The following is a 25,619-nucleotide window of genomic DNA, read 5'->3' as shown; positions in this document are numbered from 1 at the left end:
TGCCTGGGTTAATCTTTTTAAGTTTTTGTGTTTTGGTGCAGTGAATAGATTATTACATAGTGCCAGATGAGTCAGTAGAGGTGTGGAACTGAACTGAAAGAGTGTTTACTGGAGTTTATAGATACTGACTAGTTAATTGAAAAAGTGAAAGACAAATGTGTAGGTGACTAGAGGCCTGCATGCATACTGGACAGACGTTTGAAGCACTCCATGGGCTAAGGCGTGGGTCACTGCATGAGTACCTGGGTACTGACTGAATCATTAGAGTACTGCAAGGAGAGTGCCTGGATAAATCTTATGTTTTGAGGTTTTGGCGCAGTGAATAGATTAGTACATGCTGCTGAATGAGTCACGGAGGTATGCAAGGGGAGTGACAGGGTGTTTATTGGAGTATATAGATACTGACTGGGCAAATGAAGGTGTGAAAGGTAATTCTATATTTGGTTAGAGGCCTGCATGCATAATGGATAGTCTTTTGAAGTAGTCCATGTGCTAAAATCAGGTTCACTACATAAGTACCTGGGTGCTGATTGAATCATTACAGGAGTACAAGGAGAGTGCCTCAGCGAATTTATAAGTGTTTGGGTTTTGGCGCAGTAAATGGATTAGTACATGGTACTGAATGGGTCACTGGAGAAGTGTAAGGGACTTGAGTAACAGGGTGTTTGCGGAAACCGTGTAAATACTGACTGGGATATTGAAGGTGTGAAAGACAAGTGTGTAGGTGGTTAGAGACCTGCATGCATACTAGACAGACATTTGAAGCAGTCCACTATCTAAGGTCTGGGTAATTGCATGAGTACCTAGGTACTGACTGAATCATTAGAGTACTGCTAGGAGAGTGCCTGCATCAATCTTTTAAGTTTCTGGATTTTGGTGCAGTGAATAGATTAGTACCTGGTGCTGGATGAAACACTGGAGGTGTGCAAGGGGAGTGACAGGATGTTTATTAGAGTATATAAATACTGACTGGGCAATTGAAGATCTGAAAGACAATTGTATAGGTGATTTGATGCAAGCATGCATAGTGGATAGACGTTTCAAGTACTCCATGTGCTAAGTCCAGGTTCACTACATAAGCACCTGGGTACTAACTGAATCATTAGAGTACTACAAGGAGAGTGTCCTCGGTGAATTTATAAGTGTTTGAGTTTTGGCACAGTGAATGGATTAGTACATGGGGCTGAATGGGTCACTAGAGGAGTACAAGGGGAGTGACAGGGTGCTTGCTGGAAGTGTACGGATACTGACTGTGGAATTAAAGGTGTGAAAGAGAACTGTGTAGATGATTAGAGGACTGCATGCGTACTGGATAAGCATTTGAATCAATGCATGTGCTAAGGCCTGCCTCACTCTGTTACTGCTTGGATATTAACTGAATGTTTACAGTATTGCAAGGACAGTTCCTGGGTGAATACATAAGCAATGACTGCCTTCTAATTCTACCAAAACTTGAGAACAGGAAAGGTTTTTAAGCAGTTATGCATATGCAAAGATGTCAAGTACTCAAATGCTTCTCTCACAGTGGTTCCCAAATGCACACAGACTCACATTGTGATTCTAGACAAGCAACACTATCCTAGGAGTTTACCAAAACGCATTCACTAGTTCGGAAGGGGTAAGGGGACTGCACACAATCTACATATTTCAGTACTGCACTTTAGTGTCAAAGCCTGACTCATTTTATCAATGCATAAGCAAAGATTGGCTTGTAGTGCTAGTAAAACTTGACAATATGACCGGTTTTAAAACCGTTATCTGTCAGCAAATACACGATGTTACCAAATGCTTCTCTCACAATGGTTACCCAAATGCACACAGACTCACAGTGTGATTCTAGACAAGCAACATTATCCTTAGGAGGTCATCAAAACTCATTCACTACTGTGGAAGAGGTAAGAGGACTGCACACAATCTATATATTTCAGTACTGCACTTTAGTATCAAACCCTGACTCATTTTACCAATGCATAAGCAAAGACTGTCTTCTAATGCTACTAAAACTTGACAACATGACCAATTCAATTCAGCTTTATTCGATTAAAAGTAATTAATCATGAAAGCAAAAGTACACAGTACATAAAAAGAGCAATGCACAAAATTACATTAAAAGTTGATTCCTTAGTTTAAAAATGGATTTTAAAAATGCACTAACAGAGGCCATAATGTGGGCTGACTCTAACGTTTGCAAGGCTATAAGCGCAGGTCGACAATGCCTCAGACCAAAAGATTTCAAAACCGGGAGAATCAACCTTTTCCTGGAAATAGAATAAAATTTACACAAAAACATAACATGTAATGTGGATTGGGTCGATAGATCATCGCATGGACAATTGCATAGAAATCTGGACCAATCGTTCCGTTCGGGGAAACTTAATAACCTATGAATAATTCCCAAGCGAAAACGAACCAACAAAAATCTAGCAAAATCGCTTAAAACTATTGTGATATAGGGTTGGATCGTTAAGTGGGTGGAAATCATCTGGTGTGCCTGTAGGGAAGTTTTCTTCAATTCTATTGCCAATCTACGGTCATTTAAATGGTCCATACACAGTTTTTTCAAGTCCGTTCTTGCAATCAAACGTAGAGTGGTAGGATCAGTAAAAAACTCCTGATGGCCTAAATTCTGAAAAAAGGATTTAATGTATGCTAGCCATCTGATCCTCAACACCCCTTCTAACTTCATAAGGTCAGAAATAATAGAACGATTCAAAGACAAATCTTCCAAGGTCCAGATCCTATGCCATTCTAGTGTCGGTTGTATTTTTATGGTATCCTCCAGATAAACAATACCCAGTTCCACATGACATATAGAAGTTGATGTGGAATCTGGCACGGCCAATAAGAACCTTAGAAATTTGTTTTCCACAGTCTGTAGAGAAGTAACATTAACAATCCCCCAGACACCAGCTCCATAAACAGCAACAGACACACATTTTGCGTTATAGATTTTTTACAACTCAAACGGGGGCCTCCTACCCAGTTTCTTACTAAAATTAGAAAGGGCAGTCACAGTTCTAGCAAACCAGATCCTCCTAGCTTTCACAGCTTGTTGCCAACTGGAATTGTGGTCAAATAGAATGCCCAGATAAGCGAACGTTTTAGTATATTTAATAGGCTTGTTATATACAAACATGGTCTTTGAGCTCTTATTCTTACTATTACCGCTGGTCATGGCGAAAGTTTTAGAAACGTTTATAGAAAGCCCCAAGTTTGTCATAAAATTCTCAAAAGAAGACATTAATCTTTGTAGGGCCAAAGGCGTACGAACCATTAACACGGCATCGTCGGCGTATAACAGTGCCAGAATAGGTCTCATTTCTAACTGAGGAAGGTCTCTACAATTTTGTACTAAATGTTTTTCCAGACCATTGATGTATAAAGTAAAAAGGAAAGGAGCGAGCACACAACCCTGTCTCACTCCCTTTCCTATCTTAAAATCAGTGGTGCATTGGCCCCCTACCCCATAGCGTACCCTAGCCTTGGCCCCTGCATAAAGCTGTCTAAGAAAAGATACTAATGGAGTGTCCACACCTAAATCTTCCATAATTTTCCACAACTTGGTGTGCACCACACAATCGAACGCTGATGATAAATCAACGAAGATTAAATATAAATTACCCCTTTTTGCCTCCGTATATTTGTTAATTAAAATTTTTTAATTAAGACTCTGATCCACCGTCCCCATACCCTTGCGAAATCCATATTGAGTGTAACATATTATTCCCGAAGCCTCTGCCCATTCTTGTAGCCTATTAAGTATGACTCTTCCAACAATTTTCACGGAAGAGTCTAACAGGGAAATAGGGTGATAACATGCCGGGTTAGCTCGATCTCCTTTTTTAAAAATGGGGACTGAAATAGAAACTGACCAAGTTGGCGGGAGACCATACAAACTACATGCATTAAAAAATAATTTTAAAAGCGGTCCCCACAGCTCGAGATTATATTTAAAAAGATCTACTGGGATGCCGTCCGGCCCTGGTGCCTTACCCCCTTGACTAACTAGTATAGCATCAATTACTTCCTGAAGGTCAAAAACCAAATGCTTTTGGGATTCTAGCCCCTGGGATAGCGGCTCAATTGTCGATAGCCCGGATACGTCCGAGGCGACGGTTGGACAGTTATAGAGATTTGTGTAATGTCTGATCCAGTCTTGTTCAGGGATTGCTATCTCTATATTGGCCCTGTCTATATCAACCAAAAACAGGGCATTAACGGCCTTCCAGAAAGCTGACGAGTCAAGCAACACAGATGCCTCATGCAATGCTGACCACATTTCCCTTTTTAGCAAGTTTTTCCTATTTTTCAGCACCAATTTGTAACTCCCTCCTTGCTTTACTAATGTCGATTTGATTTTTATTTTTAGCATGGAGCGCATACTTCAGCTTTGAATATGCTTGGGTGCACAGATGATCGAACCATCCTAACTTCCTGGGTTTACTTCTGTTAGTTTCAACGAAAAGGGCCTTCTTAATGGATGCTACAATAACTGCAAAATCCTCCATGATGTCTCTTTGATCGCCCAGTGCACAATATTATCGTAGCAATCTGACTATTTTGCCCATAAGTTCTTCTTGGTTCACACTTGCCCAACTTAGTGCATATCCATTCTGCCTACCAAGTTTAATGTTATCAACATTGTTAATGACCATGACCAGTTTTAAATCAATTATCTGTTAGCAAATACACGATGTTACCAAATGCTGCTCTCACAATCCTTACCCAAATGCACACACTCAGTGTGATTTTAGACCAGCAACACTATCCTAGGAGTTTACCAAAACTCATTCACTAGTCTGAAAGGGGTAAGCGTACAGCACACAATCTACATATTTAAGTACTGCACGTTAGTGTCAAAGCCTGACTCATTTTATCAATGCATAAGCAAAGACTGGCTTTTAATGCTACTAAAACTTGCCAACATGATAACTGTTTTAAAACAGTTATCTGTCAGCAAATACATGATGTTACCAAATGCTTCTCTCACAGTGGTTCCCAAATGCACACAGACTCAGTGTGATTCTAGACAAGCAACACTATCACTAGCAGTTTACCAAAACTGATTCACTACTGTGGAAGGGGTAAGGGGACTGCACACAATCTACATATTTAAGTACTGCACTTTAGTGTCAAAGCCTAACTCATTTTATCAATGCATACGCATAGACTGGCTTTTAATGCTACTAAAACTTGACAACATGACAGGTTTTAAAACAGTTATCTGTCAGCAAATACACGATGTTACCAAATGCTTCTCTCACAATTCTTACCCAAATACACACAGACTCAGTGTGATTGTAGACAGCCAACTATCCCTTGTACAAAATACATTTACTAGTCTACAAGATCTAAGGTGACTGCACACATTACAGAACATTTTCTACTATACATTAGTACCAAAATGCTTCTCTTAAAATGATTCCTAAATGCACACAGACTCGCTGTGTGATTCTAGACAAACAACACTATCCCTTGCACTATACCAAAACACATTTCTTAATCTACAAATACTACATTTTAGTGTAGAAACATGACTCATTTTGCAAATTCATAAACAATGACTACTTTCTACTTGTACCCAAATATAAAAACAGCACAGTTATCTGTCTGCAAACACATGAAAAACACAAATGCTTATCACAGAATAGTTTCTACATGCACACACACTGACAATAAGATTGTAGACAAAAAAAAGTACTCCCTGCACTTTAGCAGGAGAAACACATTAGTTTAATTAAAATCAAAATAGACCACGTACATCCCCTCACAATTAAATAACTCACCTTTCAAGTTGTTTTGTAGATTAAGAAGTATATCAGTCACACACCAGATTTTCTTAGGCAGAATCTCTGCACTGTGCACCTGTCAGCAAAACCAAAGAGTGGCAAATTTTCCCTCTCATTTTCCACACATATACATGTAAACATCAAATCACATTCCTTCCCACATACATTCAAAAGCTAACACACATTTATATTGGTTAAACATTTCAACCCTTTCCAGATGACATCAATTTGAACACTACCCCCAATCTGCCTTCTGCCTGTTACCATAGAAACAGGTCATGGAACACTGAACTGAGCACACAGGTCACACGTTCAGCACACAATGTTGCTAATCAAAACAGCAAGTGTGCTTGACTTTTCAACATATCAGCTTATCATATATAATGTTCCTTTCAATCAGTTTTTGTTAACCAATAAGAATCATGCGTTTAAAAAACAGAAACATGCACCCTACCTTTCAGTGTAGAAGGTTGTCATATAACCAATGATTTCTTGTCCTTTTTCAAAACTGCATCTAAGCCACCATTTTAGAAAAATCTTACTTTTCAAACTGCCATTTCATTTACAGAAACCATCCGAGTGCATCCAGACCTCCCTTCATGATGCTTAGAGTGTGGATTGTGGGACACAGCTATATTTTCTGGAGCCAACGGTATGCAGAAAACAAAGGCATTCACAAAGACCTAGGTTTGCCAAATGTAGACATTAAATGGATTGGACAGAGAGGGTTAAAGTGGCTCCAATTGATGCCATTGGAAAAATCCTTTATGCATATCCAACACCCTGACCTCATAATAGTGCACTGTGGTGGCAATGACCTAGGCACTTTGACTGGGGTAGGTCTGGAAATGCTTATGAAGGACACCTTTGCAGAATTGATTTCACTTTTTCCCAAAACTGCTTTTGTGTATTCTAACATATGCCAAAGACAGAAATGGAACTGGTCCAATCATTTTTGTCCACAAATTGAGAAAGCTAGGAAACACGTGAATAGGTCTGTTTCTGCTTTTCTCCAAGACTATAGAATGGGGTCCATTTACAATAACCATCTGCGCTTTCATATGCAAGAGATGTATAGGAGAGATGGAGTACAGTTTACTGATGAAGGAAACAGAGTCTTCCTCAACAACTTTAGCCTCTGTATATGTACTTACTTATAAGTACCAAAAACTCTCAATGAACAAAACTGCTCTTTTTAGAGCCACTCAAGAACGAAACACTTAAGCGTGATGTTTATCTCCCAAAAATGTCAGTTTTTTTTCTTTGGATCCGCGCACCCAACACGTTGGGAACCGCGCACCCAACGCGAGAGAAATCGTGCACCCAAAGCGTTAGGATGCGCGACTCCAAATTTTACCGTGAAAAAAAAAAAATAGCCCCAATCACTAATTTTTATTATCCCCAGGGACCCCATCCCCCGGGGCTTATAAAAAAACATTGGAGACCGTGGGGGGAGCCCCAACGCCCCCACGGTCCCAGCCGGTTCCCCGCGTCCTTCGGGAGACGGCATTGCTTTTCCACATGGGGAGCTGCTGACATGCAGCTCCCCGTGTGGAAAAGCAATATCCTTTGGATTTTGAAAGAGAGAGGAGGTTTCCCTGCTCTCTTTCAAAATCCTAACGAAGTTTGTTATGGGAAGGCGGGAGACTCCCGCCCTCTCATAGCAAACAGTGTCCTGGGGGTGGGCACCCCAGGACACTGTAGGAGCTGGCCCTGGGGGTGGCGGTCCCTAGGGCCCTCGAGGGCTCTTGTAGGGGGGCCACATAGCCCCCCTCCCCCCATTAATTTATAAAGATTTTGCCCCCGGGATTTGGCCCACCCGGGGGCTAATTATTAACGGTTATTTGGGGGTTTTTTCCAGCTGGATCCGCGCACCCTGCGCGCATTTCGCCGTTTTTTTCTTTTTTTTTAAAAGGGGTTCCTTCTGGGACCCCCTAAGCAGCACTAGAGGGTCAGAGTATTTCTACCCTGCCCCCTTTACATCTTTCACACACTTATTTCCCTTACTTAATCAGCCTCGCTTCTACCGAGGCACAAAATGGCTGCTAACAGTTCCTGGTTTCGAATGTAGACAGACACTTGACAGCCAATTAGCATTCAGCGCGTGATCGGGAGGGTGCGCGCTCGGTTCGCAGAGGGTGCGCTTAGGGTGCGGGGAGGGTGCGCCGATGTTCCGAAGCCATAGATATATCTATCTTTTTTAGTCTCATTTTCTCAGGAACTACTGAACGGATTTACACCATTTATGCAAAAGGCACGAGTCTGAACTGAGGACTACCTCTTTGCCAAATTTGGTGTAATTCCGTTCAGCAGTTCGGGCTGTAGCTGTGTCAACAGGTCCTATGGGAAATTGCATGGGGAAAACGCGTTTTGGGACCCCCCTTTTTTCTCAGCCCCCACTTGACGAATCACCACATATCTTTCAGGATAGGAGCGGACCGGAGCTGGCCAAAAGTTTGGAAACTTGAGCGAAGATTCGTCAACCGGTGCCAGACTTATTGGGAATAGAATGTTGCGGATTTCCTATGGAAAATAGGTCCGAGCTAGAACTACCTACTGGCGACCGCCAGTAGGTAATATACATACATACATACATATATAAACATATATATAATCTGCATATCTATATCTATATAAATGCATGCATACATATACATATATGCATACATATGCATGTTATGTACATGAAAGTTTGAAAAACACTAATACAAGTAAAGCTAAAAAGCCACCTAATTACAAACCGAATTGCTTTAACTTAAACGAGGGCAAGACCTATTGCATTTTCAATGCTTGTTTACTTTGGTTCCATCAAGAAGGCATTCAGATGTGTCACACATTTGCCATAAATTCAGAATGTTTGCACTCTAGTTGCTCATTAGATCTCTGTAGTAAAGCTACTGCTCACCAGGGAAGTCTGCTGCTGGTATTCAAAGTGCATGTTTCAGTCTGCATGTCAGACTTTTTTTAATGAAATAGAAGAGGATTTGAGAAGTCACTCAAAATGTGCCCTAATTTTTCTTTCTGCAGCACTAATCATACTTTCTATGGCAAAATGAACCCCCTCATTCTGTTCCTTTTTAAATTAAATGTTTTAAGAGTTACCACTTTATTCCAATCAAGATGGCGCTCTAGTTGTTCTTTAGAACACTCTGGGAAGCTGCAGTAGAACACAAAGGAATCAACTGACAGTCTATGTCCTTGTTGGGAGAACATGTTTTACTGAGAATGTCAGACTTCATTCTCACATGACTGAGAAAGATAATGTGAATTTACAGAAACTATGCTCTCAGTTTAGCGTATAGATCACCTTCCAAACCTTTGTGGGAAAAGTATGAGAAAATAGTTTTCTCTCAAACATGATTCATGATATCCCAGCAGAAGGCTTTTTCACATGGTAAAATCACCTTAGAACACACCACAATTCCTAAAATGAGTATGGTACCATCAACAAATGATTTATAATGTAACTAAAGTCTTAAAACCTTTTATTAACTGCAATGCCTTTTAATGAGGTGCTATCATGTATATTGGTCCCAAGATGGCTGCCAACACTTCTTGGATGAAGTGCTGACAGCCAATCCGATCTCACGATGAGATGTGTGGTTAGGCTCCGCCCAGACATATCTATGATTTTACTTTTGATTTTCTCAGCAACTACTGAACGGATTTACACCATTTAACCAAAAGGCACAAGTGTGAACCAAGGGCAACCTCTTTGCCAAATTTCATGTAATTCCGTTCAGCAGTTCGGGCTGCAGCTGCGATTTAACGGTTCCTATGGAAAACTGCATGGGGAAAACACGTTTTGGGACCCCCCTTTTTTCTCGGTCCCCGCTTGACGATTCACCCCAAGACTTTCAGGATAGGAGCGGACCGGAGCGCCCAGTTTTGAAAGTTTCGTGAAGATTCGTCAACCGGTGCCAAAGTTATTCCAAATAGAATGTTGCGGATTTCCTATGGATAATAGGTCCTAACTATAACTACCTACTGGCGGCCGCCAGTAGGTAAAATATATATATATAATCTCCTTTTAATATCTTTTTTTCTACTTAAAATGCTATTCAGTGCTCCATAAATAAGCGCCAGGAGTGCTTTTCCTATTAGACCTCATATACCTGAAGAAATCCCTCTTTAGAATGTCCCCAGGTGCATGACTGGATCTGGAGGATTTGTATTGTATATCCTCTGCATGCCAGTAGTTGGAATTATGCAGCTTTGCGTCGATTCTGCTCAGCCGCTGAAGTTAGACTGTGCAGACGTCTTTCTGTGTCTTTGTGTGTGTAACAGGAGCTACCTCCTAAATTTCTCTCACACAAAAACATTTCTCTCTGTAAGCAAAGGAACATATTCCCTCTTAAAACTACATGGTTTAATGCATGTAGGGACTTTCGCAGAGACCAATGTCTGTGACTGAGCCCCACGAGGTGTCTTGTGTTGGGGCCATCACTCAAGTAATGCTAGGAGTGTGCCCAGAATTACCTGAAGGTGATCCAGGAGTGCAAAGCCATGCTGTACGTCGCCAAGCAATGCCAAAGACTCGTAAGACCAGCTCCCACTCTAAGTCGATGATGTCAACCAGCTACCACTGTTGGGGCAGCTCCCGAGATAGGTTGTTGTCCTTTTTCAAATCTCTGGGTGGGTTGAAATCTAAGACAAAACTTAAATCGAAATGTGCTTCATCCCAGGCTTGCACTCACTTTCTACGAAGTTGCAACGATGCCAATGTGCCCCTCGGTGTCACCCTCTATTCCCTACTGAGAAGCATATTTTGCAGCAGATCTTGGTGCAGTCTGAATTCCTGGCACCATCAACGATGCCACAAAAGATTTAGGCATTTAAGTAAGCAATGATTCAAATAGTTGACACCCTATGGCTCTTTCTGGTGTGCCTTTGAGTTCCACTATTCGGCAGAGGCCTCCAGTCTGGTTCCCGCCAGAGGGTCAAGCCCGCTGTGCTGTCTTTGCCTCCTGAACCTGTTTTAGGTAGAGCTTCAAACCCTGGAGCAAACTCCTCCTTCCTCATTGTTGCCGGTCTTTATGCTGCTGTAGGACGCCGATCCCATTATTCTATCCAAATCCGAACCAAATTTATTTCAACCTCTGCCGAAATAGCACACTGAAATAGTTTCGAGTTGTGTGGCCCCAGTACCTTTTGACTGATGGAAGATTGCTTTTGCATACGAGGCATTCTCCAGGCTCCAACGTTTTGCAGACTCTGACCAGAGGCAACCAGCTTTTGGTGATGGTTTTGAATTTCCTCCACAATATGATGAAAATTAATTATTTGGTTCTACAAGATGCCATAGGATTGGACACTTCCCTAGACAAGGAGCTAGATTCTCACCCTTACCCTTCCACTGAAAGGTCAACTGTGTTTGCCAATGTTATCAGATGACCGACTGAAGTTCTGGACTTGCAGCAACACTCTGAGATGAAAACCAACGTCCTCACTGTGGTCTTTCAACCCGAACAGACAATATCCGAATGTTGCTGATGTTCAATGAAGCCCTGTCTGACCCCATCATGGGTACTTGGCTAAACCCTGCTCCGGTCCTCCTTAGAACAGACCAGTGGCAGAACGCCACAGATCCGGTCTAGGTGACAGTGCCTTCCTTATGTAACTCCATACTGCTTAGAGACCGGTAGTAAAGACATCTACTAGCAGGCTTAATTCCAGTTATTTCCCTATGCCCCCTTCCCGCAGTCAGAGTAAAAAAGAACTAAAGCATTAGGTAAAAAGATGTTCTCTTCGGCTGCCATCAGTAAATGGCAGCTGTTTGCTGGGTAGGTACTCCCATGCAGTGTAGGATATCGTCACAGGGATCATCCCAGCAGTCCCACAGAAATTCCCTGCCAACTTGGTGTGGACTATTCAGGATGGCAAGGACACAACCACATGTGTCATTTGGTCAAGCCTGGATATGATCGACTGAGTGACAGGGGTCGAAACCAGTATGGTGCTTCGGCGCCACATATGGGTGAGATCCACATGCTATTCTGGTGACGTCCAAGTATGCAGCTGTTACGTGGGCATCAATGCAGACATTCAGGAAGCATTACTGCTGTGACAGCCAGATCCACACAGAATGGCATTTTGGCTGTTAGATCCTGCAGGACTTTTTGATGCAAGTCATACCACCACCAACAGATTCCTCAGTATCCTCCCGTCTCCCCATTTTGTAAAATAGACTGTTTATCATCTAAAAAGCCCAAACATGAGAGATCTGCACGCAGTCACAATTAATTGGTTCTTTGTGCTCCGTGTCAGATGGTGGGGATAGCGTCAAGAAATAACTGACGTCAGCACTCTTTGGTGGTGCTTCTAAGCAGCACCAGACATCACTTCGGTGTAGAGCAGCGTCTATGCTATGCTGAAAAATCTTCTGCATTCTGTCTGGCACCTGGGGATATTCTAAAGGTCACGAGGTCAGGAATCTGTGGTTAGAAAGAATGTTACAGAATCTAAGTAACTTGTTCTTTCTCACAATTGAAGCCTTCTGCTTTAAGTGATAGTCAATGCTTGGTATTTTAGTTACTATCTCCTCTGGGTGGGATCCAGGTATTGTTCACCGCCAAATCCCCCGTCTTTCCCCTGTCTGCACTCCCCAAAATCCATACTCCAATGCAATCTTTTTAAAATGTTTTAAATACACCTGCCTGAGCTTTGGGTTTTAATAGGACATCTTTAACAAAAATGTTCAAAGCTGACAAGTGTTTGCAAGCAAACCTCAATCTTTTTGGGAGAAAAAAACAGTTATTAGGAAAGAAAACTGTGCAAATAGGCTTGTTGGCTATAGAGATTCACGAAGGAAAAGAATGCAATGGACTTTAAATACCCTGTTTCTCCCAGTTTGTGGAAGAGGTCGGAGGTGGGGTTGTTAGCTTTCAGTTTGTCGCAAAGTTTGCACAAGGAAGAATGGCCTGTGGTTTGCTGTTCAAACAATCTTTACCCCCCCCAACCTCCCCGGAAATACAGAGTAAAGATAATACCCATAATGGTGAACTATGTATATAGGTAAGTAACTATTCCACGTTGAGAAGGGTGGTTCTTTTTTGTATTGGTTGAATCACCCATAAGTAGTTTTTTTTGTTTTTTTTGTTAAATTGCCCTGGCAGGAATTCCCCTTTCCAAAACGTGAAAGTGTGTGTTTTTGGTGGTTAGACAAGTTAATAAAAGTCTTGCGTTTTTTCAAGTGTCCAGAGGTGGCGCCTATTTCGGAGTGGTTTGTTTACACGGCCACCACCAACCCTTTAAATCTCATTCTGCTACCTCTTGAGCTCCTTTCACGTGTTAATTACTTGAATTTGATTGTGATATTTACATAGCGCTCAAATGCCCAAGGGCACCTAGGCGCTGCATTTAATGTAAAGTAGTTCATCTGTTTTACTTGAAATGCATTTTTACATGAACTCTGTTCATTAGGTTTTCCCCTCTGCTTCTTTGTCAGGTTACATGATCCTGGTTGGGTTCATCAGCTTTGCCATCTGCTATAAGTATGGTCCACTAGAGAATGAGCGTAGCATCAACCTTCTCAGCTGGACACTGCAGCTAATCGGCATGCTGATGATGTTCTTGGGCATCCAGGTCCGACATGTTGCACTTACCTTAATGATCATTGCGTTCTGCACAAAGCATTTGGAGTATCCAGTCCAGTGGGTGCTAACCACATTCAGGTAACCCTTTTTAGAAAATTGCTGTATGCTGTGTAGTTACTTACATGCAACATTATACATCATGTGTTTCATCATTAAGATCATTAACATTGAATCGAACCACATACTTGCACCATTACACTTTGATGTTGATTAAAAAGTCAAAACAAATAGGGGGAAAGGTCCTGGAGAAGTAACCCTAAGTAAATATACCCTTGCCATATTCCCTTTTTTTTTTTATTTAAAATAATTTTTATTAAGCATTTCAACAACGAAAATAAAATACAAAATGATTTCAAGTGGTACATTTCCCATTTGTAAGACGGTCAAGCATATTGTTGATACATAGAGCTAGTCGAACAAATACACTCAAAACAGCGGTTGATTACATATTCAGTATGTGATAGTTATACATGCCATTAATTCTATAATTATATTTTTCCCATTTAAAAAAAAAGAAAAACAAAAGAAAGGACCAAGCAACACCGTGGCAATTGGTCCCAGAGTTGATCATCCACTTGGAGTATAATCGCTTAACTCTGAGCTGCATTGCCCTTTTTTTGTGGTTTTTCCTCCAATTAATTATTTTTCTGATGTGATTCTTTAGCTACTTCTTTTCTGGCAGTTGCTATTATAAAGTAAGTCCTTCTCTCCCTGCTGCCCCCAACAAAGCACCCTACGATTCCGGAGAGACTGGAAGGCTCCCTTTCACAGGAATCTTGTATAGTTGTCAGCCAGAAAGGTTTTCTTTCTTTTAAAACTGTATTTCCTTTTGTGAAGCTGCATCTACGGAAGGAAAAAGATTGACGTGGAAGGTTTTAGAAAAGGCAAAGTCAGTTATTAGTTTCATTGATTTTTTTTGTTGATTTTTTTTATTTTAGCAAGCTTCACGAAGTATCAACTTCTAATTAAAAAAAAAAAAACAGGGCTGGGGTGTAGTCATGTGAACATGGACAACCATTCCATCGCCCCTTAGGGACTTTTTAATGGCAATAGGTGTACTGGTGCCACTTTTTTAGCCTTTTCCTGCTCTAATTCGTAGGATCCCTTGTCAACAAAGCTGTCTGATCTTGATCGGTCACCACCCTTCCCTGCAAATTCTTGCTCCCCGTGACTACCCTATTTGAAATCTCTCAGTATTTTCCCTCCCCACCACCCCCTGCCTCGCTGTCCTGTCCCTTCTTATGGAGTGATCACAGGAAGGGTTGATTGCATGCAGCCATGATCTCCTGCTCCAGAGATTCCTTCCTATGGTTCATTCTTAAGCAGGAAACAACCATTAGAGGCTTGCCATGAACCTCTTCAGCTCGACGAATTAGGAAATATCTAGGAAGCATGTTTGACATTCTCATCTTTTGATAGATTTTCAGGTATACAAGTCCAGCAATGGCCGTGTACTAGGCAGAGGCACATCCTTAGTGCATAACCTTTGCTTGGCTTGTATTCTATTGTGTGTCTGAGAAGCCAGTGCAGCAGAGAACTGGTCTACGTGAACACCATATATCTTGGTTCAACCGAAAACCAGCGGAGTAAAAAAACTTTAGCCTATTCAGAACACAACTGTAAATCGGATTATGGGTGTCATCCAATCTGACCACATCAGTGAGGCCCACAGAGCCCTTTATTAGCTCCCCATCAAGGAGTGAGTCTGTTACAAATTGGTATGCCTTATGCAACAGGCCATCACTGTTGTGCCCCAAATTTCTTTCATACTAAATTGAGCCACATGTGCCTGCACACCCTTTACAATTGACATCTCCTCCCTATATGGAGCCCTCTTTTTAGAACGGTTCACAGAAGTGATGGGTCCGTCTAAGTATTAGACTCTTAACATTGGAATGCTCTTCCTGACTGCTTACACACCATGGATGATTTCGGGGCTTTCTGCAAAGCACTGAGAGCTCATCTTTTCCCTTTTTGCTCGTCTTCTCTAGCACTAGATCATTCATAGATTCAGATGCTTAAATTGTCATCTCCTAGCCCCCCCCCCCCTTCCTACCAAGGACTCTCAGTGAATGTCTGTACCGTACTGTTAATTGCCTGGTGCCTTAAAGTACAGTTGTTTTTGGGCTCTTCAATTATCTTGTTTTGCAAAGTTCAAAATGAAAACTGTTGCAAATGTAGGCCTTCAGGATGTGCAGTCTCCTTTTCCATGCATTGGTATTACTGCCATTGATATTTTATAAACCTCAGCAGTAAAAGTTGCCACCCCCCATGGTGTGCATCACCTGCAATATGTTGACTTGTTTGTTTTGGCTGTGTCAGGCATGGATCTAGCACCAAATTATGGGGTATATGGTGTGGAAGGGAGGTGGGAAGTGGGATTTTACACTGGTCTTTGTGTGGTCATACCTATAAGAGAATGTTGGCCGCCTGCTAATTTTGCCAACTGTGACATGCACTTGTCCCTGTTTATTTACAGCCTTTGTCTACCCTCATAGTTAACTTTACACAAACCTTCACCTTGATTAGCCCGAATGTGTGGGGCCTTAATGACGGCCGTAAGATTAGCAGGCTGCTGGCCTATTTGGATCGACACAGGGCAGATATAGCCTTTTTGCAGGAGACTCACATAACCCCCACACGCCCGAGATCCTCCTCTCCCACATGGTCCCCACATTATTTCTCCTCCTGTCGTACTTATTCATGGGAGTGTGTAAACTTATACTCCCTCGGGTCTCATTTCAGCTACCTGCAGATCGCTATCTTATCTTTGAAGATGCACATAAGACTGCCACCTTAATACTGATCAACACCTGTGCTCCAAATAATAGCACATCACTGTCCTTAATCAAAAAAGGACCAAACTTAAGAGTCAACCAATCCGATAATGCCACCCTTTAGAACACTCCTGAGAGAAGCTGCATTCCCACAGATTTTCAGAGCACTAGTTCTTACACCTAGTATTACACTGAGCGAAATAAAGGTGAGCTTCTCCGGGGAGGTGGGCGTGTCGCACGTGAAACTATGAAATATTCCAATACTGGAGAGCTACAGTTACAGGTAAGTAACTTATTTTCTTACTCCAGTATTGGAACTTTCATAGAGTCACATACTTGAATCAGATTAGCAAGGAATAATAAGCACATTTAGCAGAGATACACTACATCATGAGGATAAACTATAATACAGAGAAAGTCAGAAACAGCAGAGAAAATGTGCGTAAACAATGTAAGCAGATTGTGGAAAGACTAAAACGGTTCACATTTATTGTAAAACACACCTTTGAACCGCTTTTCCTACTGCTGCATCTTTGAGGATGTCTGGATCCAAACCGGAATTTTGCGTGAAGGTGTGTGCACTTTTGCAGGTAACTGCGATGCAGATATCTCGCAAACCCCCGCAAACGACGCCACTGGAGTGGATATGGCTCTTGTGGAATGAGCTCGTACTTTAAAGTTCAAAGGCCGACCTGCCTTGATGACAGAAAAGGATGGCTCTGGATATCCATCTGGATATGCCCGGTTTTGTGAGAGGAAAGCCTTTCCTTGGTGCACTGTAGGCCACAAAAAGCTGGTTGGCTTTTCGAAAACACTTTGTTCTGTCAAGTGAAAGTTTAAGCATCTCTTGTTATCCAGCATTGGGGTATCTTTCATAGATTCACATGCCTGAATTTTTCCCCATCATTGAGATGTGAGTCCCACGGTAAAATATTCAAGCAGTACATTAAAAGCTTCATAGGCTGTAATGGCCTTAAGCCATGTACATAGTAGCCTATCTGTTCTTTTTAAAAAAGGACCAAATGTTGGAACCCTGCCAATCGGCTGCCAGCACCTTCTAGATAGAACACTCAGCAGAGGCAGGTTATCTCTGTTTATCACTGGATGGTGTGTGGAAAGGAGTCTCTCTGAGTGCTACTCCGTTTTTCTTCAAGTTTCTCAAATCTTGGCACCATGTCAGACAAAAAAGGCCTTTTCCGCCCATTTAAAACCTGTGGCAAGAAAAGAGTCCGTGTGGATGATCCACATAAGGATTGTTTTTACTGCCTTTATCCAAGGCGTGAGGTGAGAGAATGCAAGATCTGCTTCACCTTCTCGAATAAAACCCTCAGGGACAGAGAGGGAATGTTGTTGTGGCTTCAGTCCAATAAACAACAGTCGCCTTCTGATATGGAAGATCAGAGAGCCTCTACATCCCATAAGAGGGCCAGAATGAAGACTGTTCCTTAGGTGAAGGTAGGAAACATCATGCCTTCCCAGGTCTCAAAGGCTTCTTAAAAAGAGAAGGTAGCTAAGCACTCCTCTGAGCTGGCATTATCTGGACGGTCTAGCCTGCTAGGAAGGAAAGAGAATTTCCTAGAGCCTCCTCTTCAGATCCTGTGGGGGAGGAAATCTCTCCCAAAATCATCATCGACTGCGCTCCCTCAGTCGTCTGACATTCAGTGTTACATCGATGCCGTAGTCAACGGCAACAGTGACGACAACAGCAATCCAGGCCCCAATACAGTCTACTAGAATCTCTGCATCGACGACTAGGATCCAATTGTCATCGAAGATATTCGACGCTCCCTCGTCGACTGCGATACCGTCGGCGAAGAACCCGGACGACGACGAGTGCCCCATCGACGACGACTGCTCTGCCATTGATGAGGACACCGTTGATGACGGAGTTTTCCTTTTCTGTGGTGTCTGCACCATCGACGCCACCGTTGACTAGGATTACTCAAGTCACCAGAGTAACCAAGACTTTCTTACGGTCAGCCATACAAGAGTTTAGTAAGGTTTCACCCTTACTTCCGTCACATTTGCTGGAGGGCTATGTAGAAGATGATGACTATGATGGTCTTTATGGGGTGGCTCACAGCCCACATGAGCTTCACGTGAAGTGTCCGGATGAGGACTATGTTGATGAGTCACAATACTACCAGCAGGGGGTATATAGCTCCACGTCACAGTTACCATTCATATGGTTCTCAGTCACAGCCGCGCCCCAGGGACATGGCCCATCTGCCACCATCGCTGATGCAGGATCTACAGGCTATGTTGTTGGATTACCGACAGTAGTTCCAGCCGCAACAGAATCAGCCAGACAAGCCGTTACCTCAAATAGTTTTTCCAGGTATGCCAGCCACTCAACCACCAAGCACACCTGTTAATATTCCGGGCCAGCCGACCCTGGAGAACCAGATGCCTCCTCTTCGGACGAGGATACAGAGCTGCCGAACCCAATCTCTGCTCCTGATCCTTGAGACAATTTTTATGCCAACTCCCTCCCCTCCTCCGCATTTCCCATCAGATTCTCCTCCGGAGGATATTGGAGGATTTCATAATTTAATGCAGAGGGCAGCCAACAGGTTTCATCTGCCTATTACGGTCAAACAGACCGAATGCTTTATATGACTTTAAGGAAGATGCAAGGAAATTGGTACGCTCCAGACCAATTATAGATTATATCTGACAGGAAGACATCAAAATAATGAAGACACCAGCGTCCATGCCACCGATGCTATCCCGTATTGAGAAGAAGTATAGGGCGCCAGAGGACTCCATCTTGCCTCATTGGACACCCCAAGCCGCACTTGGTCATTTCTCAAGAGGCACAAATACGTTCTAAAACCCCTGCTACCCCAATTACCACTCCTCCTGACAAGGAAGGGTGTAGGATGGACATGTTGGGGAAATGTTTCTCTTTTATGGCAACAGTGACAATTAGGGCAGCGAATGCTTTAGCCATTATCGGCCGATATGACCACCAAATGTGGTCAGGCATGGCAGGTTTAATAGACTTTATCCCTGAAGACAAGAGGCATGAAAGGTACTAGTGGAAGGTGAGCATGCAGCTTTGAAACCCTTGCCCTTGATGTAGCCAATACTGGTTTTAGACAACTGGCGGGTGCTGCGGTGCTCAGACAGCAAGGATGGCTGAAAGCAACCACTTTTAGGCCTAGGGTGCAGACAAAGGTTTTGGATATGGCTTTCGATGGTGAGTCCCTCTTCAGAAAGCACATCGAGGCACTGTTGGCGATTAAAAATGACCCTGACAACGCGAAGTTGTTGGGCACATTCAATACAGAAATGTGCCCTTCACAGGAGACAGGGGACATGGATTTGCCCGTTACAAGGGAGGTTACCAGAGGGCTCAACAGTGTCAGCCATACCGGTCACAATACCAACAATCCTACATCTTACAGTCAGTCATCTACAGCTGGTTTCGCTCACCAGGAAGGCCGCAAACAAATGCCTCAACAAGGTCGTGACTCAGGCAGGAAGCAATGATCACGCCAGGGTACCAGCATTCCTCCCCTCTCAACCTGTGGGTCCTAAAATTTCCAGCTATGTCCACCAGTGGCGCTAAATAACGGACCTCTGGGTGCTGGACCTTGTCACCAATGGTCACACTGTAATTCATTCAGCGCCTGCTGACTTATCCACGTAAGGGTGACCCACACCCTCTCTTCTTCACTTGTTACGCAAAGAGGCTTTGGTCATGCTCGCCAAAGGAGCGATAGAGGAAGCCCCGATGTCGCAAAAGGAAAAAGGTTTTTATTTGTTTTTTCCTAATAAAAAATAAATCGGGAGAATGGAGACCGATATTAGACCTGAGGAATCTCAACAAGGTTCTGAAGAAACAGACGTTCAGAATGGTAACTATTTCCGTTATCCTAGGTTGCTTAAACGAAGGAGACTTCATTAATTCGCTCAACATATTTTCATATGCCAATCCTTCCAAAATATCGGAAATTCTTAAGATTCACGGTGGCTAGCAATACAAAGTACTTCCGTTTGGTCTCAAGTCGGCGCCAAGTATCTTCAAGTGCCTGGCCCCATAGCACCAGCCCTGCGATCTCAAGGGCTTCAAGTATTCACGTATCTCGATGACTGGCTTCTCATAGCACCAACAGCACAGAAGGCCAGTCAAGCTGCTAACGCCTGCCTTCACATGTTCAGGACTTTGAACCTCACTGTAAACAAAGAGAAATCTTAGTTCCATCCAACTCAAGTCATATTCTTCCTCGGAGCGTCCATAGATACCATCCAATGCAAAACCTTCCTATCTCATGAAAGACAGATACGTTTGCAAAGACTTGCGAAGAACATATCAAGAAAAAGGTCAGTTTCTGTGTGAATGTACAAGTCGCTCCTGGGGGTGTGCTCTTCAGCAATGGATCTGGTGTAACTAGCCAGACTGAGAATGAGGCCACTTCAAGAGGCGCTACAAAAGCATTGGCAACAGGCTTCGGGATCCTTCGAGGATGTCATTCAGATAATAACACAAATGGTAGAGGCACTGCAATGGTACTTTCATGCACCAAATCTTTTAAAAGGCCTTACTTTCCTCCAGACTATCCCAGAGTTCATACTGACAACAGACGCCTCCTTGGACGGTTGGGGAGGTCACCTGCAAGAGTTACAAATTCAGGGCAAATGGTCCTCTCCGCAGAAACATCAGCACATCAATAGGCTAGAGCTCAAAGCCATCTTCCTATCACTTTAAGCTTTCTTACCGAGGATAGAGGACTCCTTCGTGCGGATTTGTACGGACAATATGACCAGCATGTATTAAGTCAACAAACGAGGGGGACCCAAATCCATTGTGCTATCTCAGGAAGCGCAGGAGCTATGGGATTGGACGACTCCACATGGGATCTCACTTAAGGCAGAGTATGTCAGAGGTCTGCACAATAGTCTGGCAGACATGTTAAGCAGAACGCAGGCCAGTTGTTACGAGTGGGAGCTGGAGCAGTCCTAGGTTGACCAGGTGTTTCGAAGGTGGGGAAAACCAGCGTTAGACCTCTTCGCAACAACAGAGAACACCAAATGCCAGTATTATGCCAGCAGATTCCCTCTACCCGGGTCGAGGGGGAATGCCCTTTTAATGCGATGGTCCGGGATATATGCTTACGCTTTTCCCTCATCCCGTCAATTCCCAGGGTATTAACCAAGAGGAAGGGTGTTGTCTGATCTTGATAGCTCCACGATGGCCCAGGCAGTACTGGTTCCCAGAGCTGCTCCTGCTGTCAGTCGAGGCCAATACGCCTGCAGCCATTCCCATCTCTGCTGACGAGAGAAAAGGGCCAAGTGAATCATCCAGACCTGCAATCTCTTCATTTGCATGCATGGCTCCTGAGTTCCTGGAACTCGGAGACTTGGATATCTTGCAGGAGTGCAGGGAAGTTATTGCCAAGTCCCAAACGGATAGCACTAACAAGACATACCGCCTAAAATGGAAGCAATTCTGTTTCTGGTGCCCACTAAACAACCTTCACCTACTTCAAGTGCCTCCTGAGAAGATTTTACCATATCTCATCTCTTTGGCGAAGACCGGTCTAATTTTCTCGTAAGTGAAGATTCACCTGGCTGCGATTTCCCGTTATAGGCCGTCTCTTCAAGTTCCTTTTCTCTTTGCCTCTAGTCTTATAAAACAATTCATGAGGAGCCTCTTCCGCGCATTTCCCCCGGTGCGTGCACCTCCTCTGGATTGGAAGCTCAACTTAGTCGTTGCACAGTTAATGAGGCAGCCGTTTGAACCAATTCACAAGGCAGAGCTCAAGTTTCTCACCTGGAAGGTAGCCCTACTACCGGGTCTCACTTCTCAGAGGGTTAGCGAGATGCAAGCTTTTACAATCAAGGAATCTTTTCTGCATTTCACTGATAACTACGTAGCTCTGCCGACGAACCCAAATTTTATCCCTTAAGTCCGGACACGGTTTCACATCAGTGAACCAGTGATACTTCAATCTTTTTTTCCAAACCCATCTAAAACAGCAGAACGGGCTTTGCACACGTTGGAATCAAATTCTACCTGCATAAAACAAAGGACATAAAGACTGATCAGCTGCTGGTGGCCTACTGACAAGGCAGAGAAGGAAAATCATAACTAAGGCCTTGGTTGCCATCTGCGTCTCTTCTGCGATCCAATTCTGCTCTGACAAGGCTAAAAAGCCTTTAACAAAAAACTAAAGAACACTCCACCAGGGCAGTTTCTATGTCAGCAGCTTTGTTTGCTGGAGTAAGATTAGAAAACATTTGCTGTACTGCGATACGGCCGTGGTCGTCATCCTTGTCTTTCTCCGATGTCTCGTGAGCGTCGCTTCCTGGTGGGTAAGTGTCGCAGTTTGTCCCCAGGGGCTGGTTTCCGGCCTACCGGGGACGTGGACTCTCCGTGGGTGATGCGGCCCGCGTGTCGTCCTATCCACCGTTTCCCGGTGTTGGGGCGTCGAGAGTCCAAATGGAGACATACGCGGCGGCTTTGCAGGACTTGCTGGCATCTCCTCCTCCTTCCCCTCCTGGGGCGTCGGCGGATCGCTCGCCTTGCGCAGGGCCCTCTGCGGTGCTGCCGGTGTCTCCGGCGCCGACTGGTTCGGATCCAGGCTTGGAGGATGTGGTACTGTCTTGGTGCGGCTCCTCTGGGGCACCTCCTTCAGGCCACGGCATCTCTGCCTCACCGCAAACTCCCAGGGGGGCCCTGTGGTGTCGCGGGATGTTGCCTGGGCTCGGGTCGCATCCCTGAGCCCCTCTCGGTCCTTTGACAAGGTGGTCCTGTCTAAGGCCGAGGTGACGCCGCTACGGCGCCGGCAGCAGATGGCCCGTGCGGCACCACAGGGGTCGATGGACCCACCTCGTCCCGCTCCGGGCCGAGGGAAGACCCCTTGTCCCTCTCCGGGCCCCTCTCATCCCTCCCCACAGGCGGCTGAATCGTCGGAGGTTGAATCGTCCCTGGCTCCGCCGCATGGGTTGTCGCCTCATTCTGGGCCGCAGCTGCCAGAGGGCTACGGGCCACTCCCCAGGCCAGTCTCGTTCCCCCACGCAGGAGGCTGCCTCGGTGGGGGTCGGGTCGGCGTCACTCCGGCGCCGCCCCGGAGCCGGTGCGGCTCCAACTCTACTCCGGTCTCCGCTCCGGTCCCCGGTGACTTGGAGGTCCCTTGCCCGGTGACGCCGGCTGGTGCCGACGTCCTACCTCAAGCAGCGGACTCTACAGCTCCGTGCAGGGGTCGTACCGCGGATTCGTCTTCGGACGCTCCTTCTCCGGAGGCAGGCTGCATATTGGTGTCGTCCTCCCCAGAGACTGGTCGCCGTGTGGTGTCTTTTTCACCGGCGTCGAAGGGCGGCTCCCCACCCTTCCTGAGGCAGAGGTGTTCATCGGAAGAGTGGCAGGTCCCTCATTCTTCGGCTCCTTCTGGCTTCCAGGTCTGGCCCTTGCCCGCCCCGCTTGACCTCGGGACGGCCGCCTTAGTTTACAGCCGTCGCCCACAGAGGAGCTGCTTTCTCCACTGCGGGGCCCTACAGAGGCGGGTGTGGCCTTCGCTCACGCGGTGTCCACGGCTGTGGGCATTCTGCGTATGGGCGACCCGGTGGCTCACTTTCCGGCGGACCATCTATTGGAGGTCCTCCACCAGGGCTCTGGTGGGAGGGAAATCTTACTTCCCTTTGAAGGTTCGCTCCTTTCTTCCTTGACGGGGACTTGGAGGCATCCTGCCTCAGGGGACCCGGTGCCTCAGCAGCTTCTGCACTGGCACCTCCCGGTACCGCGTGACCCGGCGTGTCTTTCCCTTCACCCCTCAGCCGCCAGTCCCCTTTTGCGGACTGCTTTTCCTTTCCTGCCGCCACTGTTGACTCTGCCGTCCCGAGAGGCCCGCTGGCTGGACTCTTGGGGACTCAACATGTTCGCCTCGACCAGCGCGGCCCTTCTTAACACCATGACCCCTGATGGCGGTGCCAACTTGCAAAGAACTGGCATCTGGCAGTTTGGGGGGTCGTGCAGAGATCCAAATTCTGTTTGGTTCACTTGCCCCACTGTAGAAAGATGTGATCCAGTGTGTTTTGATCCAACTCGTAGCAAGATGTCTTGAGCCTGCTTAAGGTGTCTGCTATTGCGTTTTGGTTTCCTGGCACGTGTTCCACAGTCAGGTGCACCTTTGCTATGACAGCTGTGCTTCCCCATACAGCTGATTAAACAGTTTTTCTTTATGCTCCACATCTGCCTAATACAGTTACTCTGGACTAACAGATCAGCAAGAATTGCCGGAGATGTGCTGATCTTGCTATTTGACTGTGGAGGATTTGCGCTCCCTGACCCCACGTTTTACTTTTGAGAGGTGCATTGTCAGTTTGCCAAATGTTACATCCCCAAGGCCCGCGTTCAAGATTTGAATCCAGAACGGGCTAAAACTGAAGTAGTTCCTTTTACGTCACTATTACCCAAAGGCCTGCCCAGGCCGCATACGGGTATGCACATGGTGGCCACTATCTGTTGGGCCTGGAAAAAACCTGTTGCAAGGCCGGTGTGGCTGATATATACTCCCTAGCCATTAAACTACACTCTAATCCCTCTTGCGCTTTAATATACAGTGCAAAATGTTATCAAAAATTGCAACTTCCGTACCTTAGAATTCCGCTCTCTAAGAAATGTGACCACCCTAGACATTCATATCCTTGTTTGTGGGACACAGTAAAAAACACATTGACAGAATTCCCATGGGAAGCCATTGAATCTCCACCACAAACAGTTTCTTACATCTCCGGATACCACTCGTTAGGTCACTAAGTTGTACGGCCTGAAATCGCAACTCTGGACAGCCAAGACTGATGTGCCTAGGGAGGCCTGGGAGCGGAGCCTTGGCAGGCCCCTATCTGCCAAGCAGTGGAAGTACCTCTGTAAACAGACCAGTACTGTCTATGAACTACAGACATAAGTTGTTACTCAATAAATTTCATCATACGGCCTGCATCATCCCAAAAACGTAAGATTGACCCTAAACTCCTATATAGTTTTTGACACTGCAGACAGGACAATGCTGTTATTTTCATTTTGCAAAAACAACTGTTGATGGACAGGATGCAGAACAATGTCATACATTCACCCCACTACAGAGATCTGGGCCTAAATCCATAGTTTTTTTGCTCACCATGCCATTCCAGTTTGAACCCAGCCATATGCAAATCAGTCTTGGCCCTGTGCCTCATGGGAACAGTTCAGCCCGAACTGCCAAGCCAGGTCCTCCCTGGACTGGAAACAAGCATCCTAGGACCGGTTTCGGAGTTTCACCCCTCTTTAGACAGGATAGCTTGATTCCAGTGGCATGGAGAGCACGGGACCCACGTCTGGGCATACCCGTCCCACTCGGAGTGACAAATGCAAAAACAACAGTTGATGGACAGAATGCAGAACAATGTCATACATTCACCCCAGTGCAGAGATCTGGGCCTAAATCCATCGTTGGTTTTGCTTTGTTTGCCCT

General features: G+C 44.8%; 1 protein-coding gene across 2 annotated transcripts in view; it reads left to right on the top strand.

Moving 5' to 3' along the window:
- The window catches only part of NEMP1 (nuclear envelope integral membrane protein 1), a 354,900-nt gene that overhangs the window by 305,335 nt on the left and 23,946 nt on the right, over window positions 1-25,619 (top strand). For both annotated transcript variants that reach the window (XM_085600970.1, XM_085600971.1), the window contains exon 7: window positions 13,237-13,462. In XM_085600970.1, coding sequence (XP_085457096.1) covers window positions 13,237-13,462 — 226 coding nt within the window. The remainder of the gene's footprint in view (window positions 1-13,236; window positions 13,463-25,619) is intronic.

The sequence above is a fragment of the Triturus cristatus genome, chromosome 4_2 (genome assembly GCF_964204655.1).
Source record: "Triturus cristatus chromosome 4_2, aTriCri1.1, whole genome shotgun sequence".
NCBI classification, from domain to species: domain Eukaryota; kingdom Metazoa; phylum Chordata; class Amphibia; order Caudata; family Salamandridae; genus Triturus; species Triturus cristatus.
The sequence above is the reverse complement of the archived record's forward strand: the minus strand, read 5'-3'. Positions and strand labels throughout refer to the sequence as shown.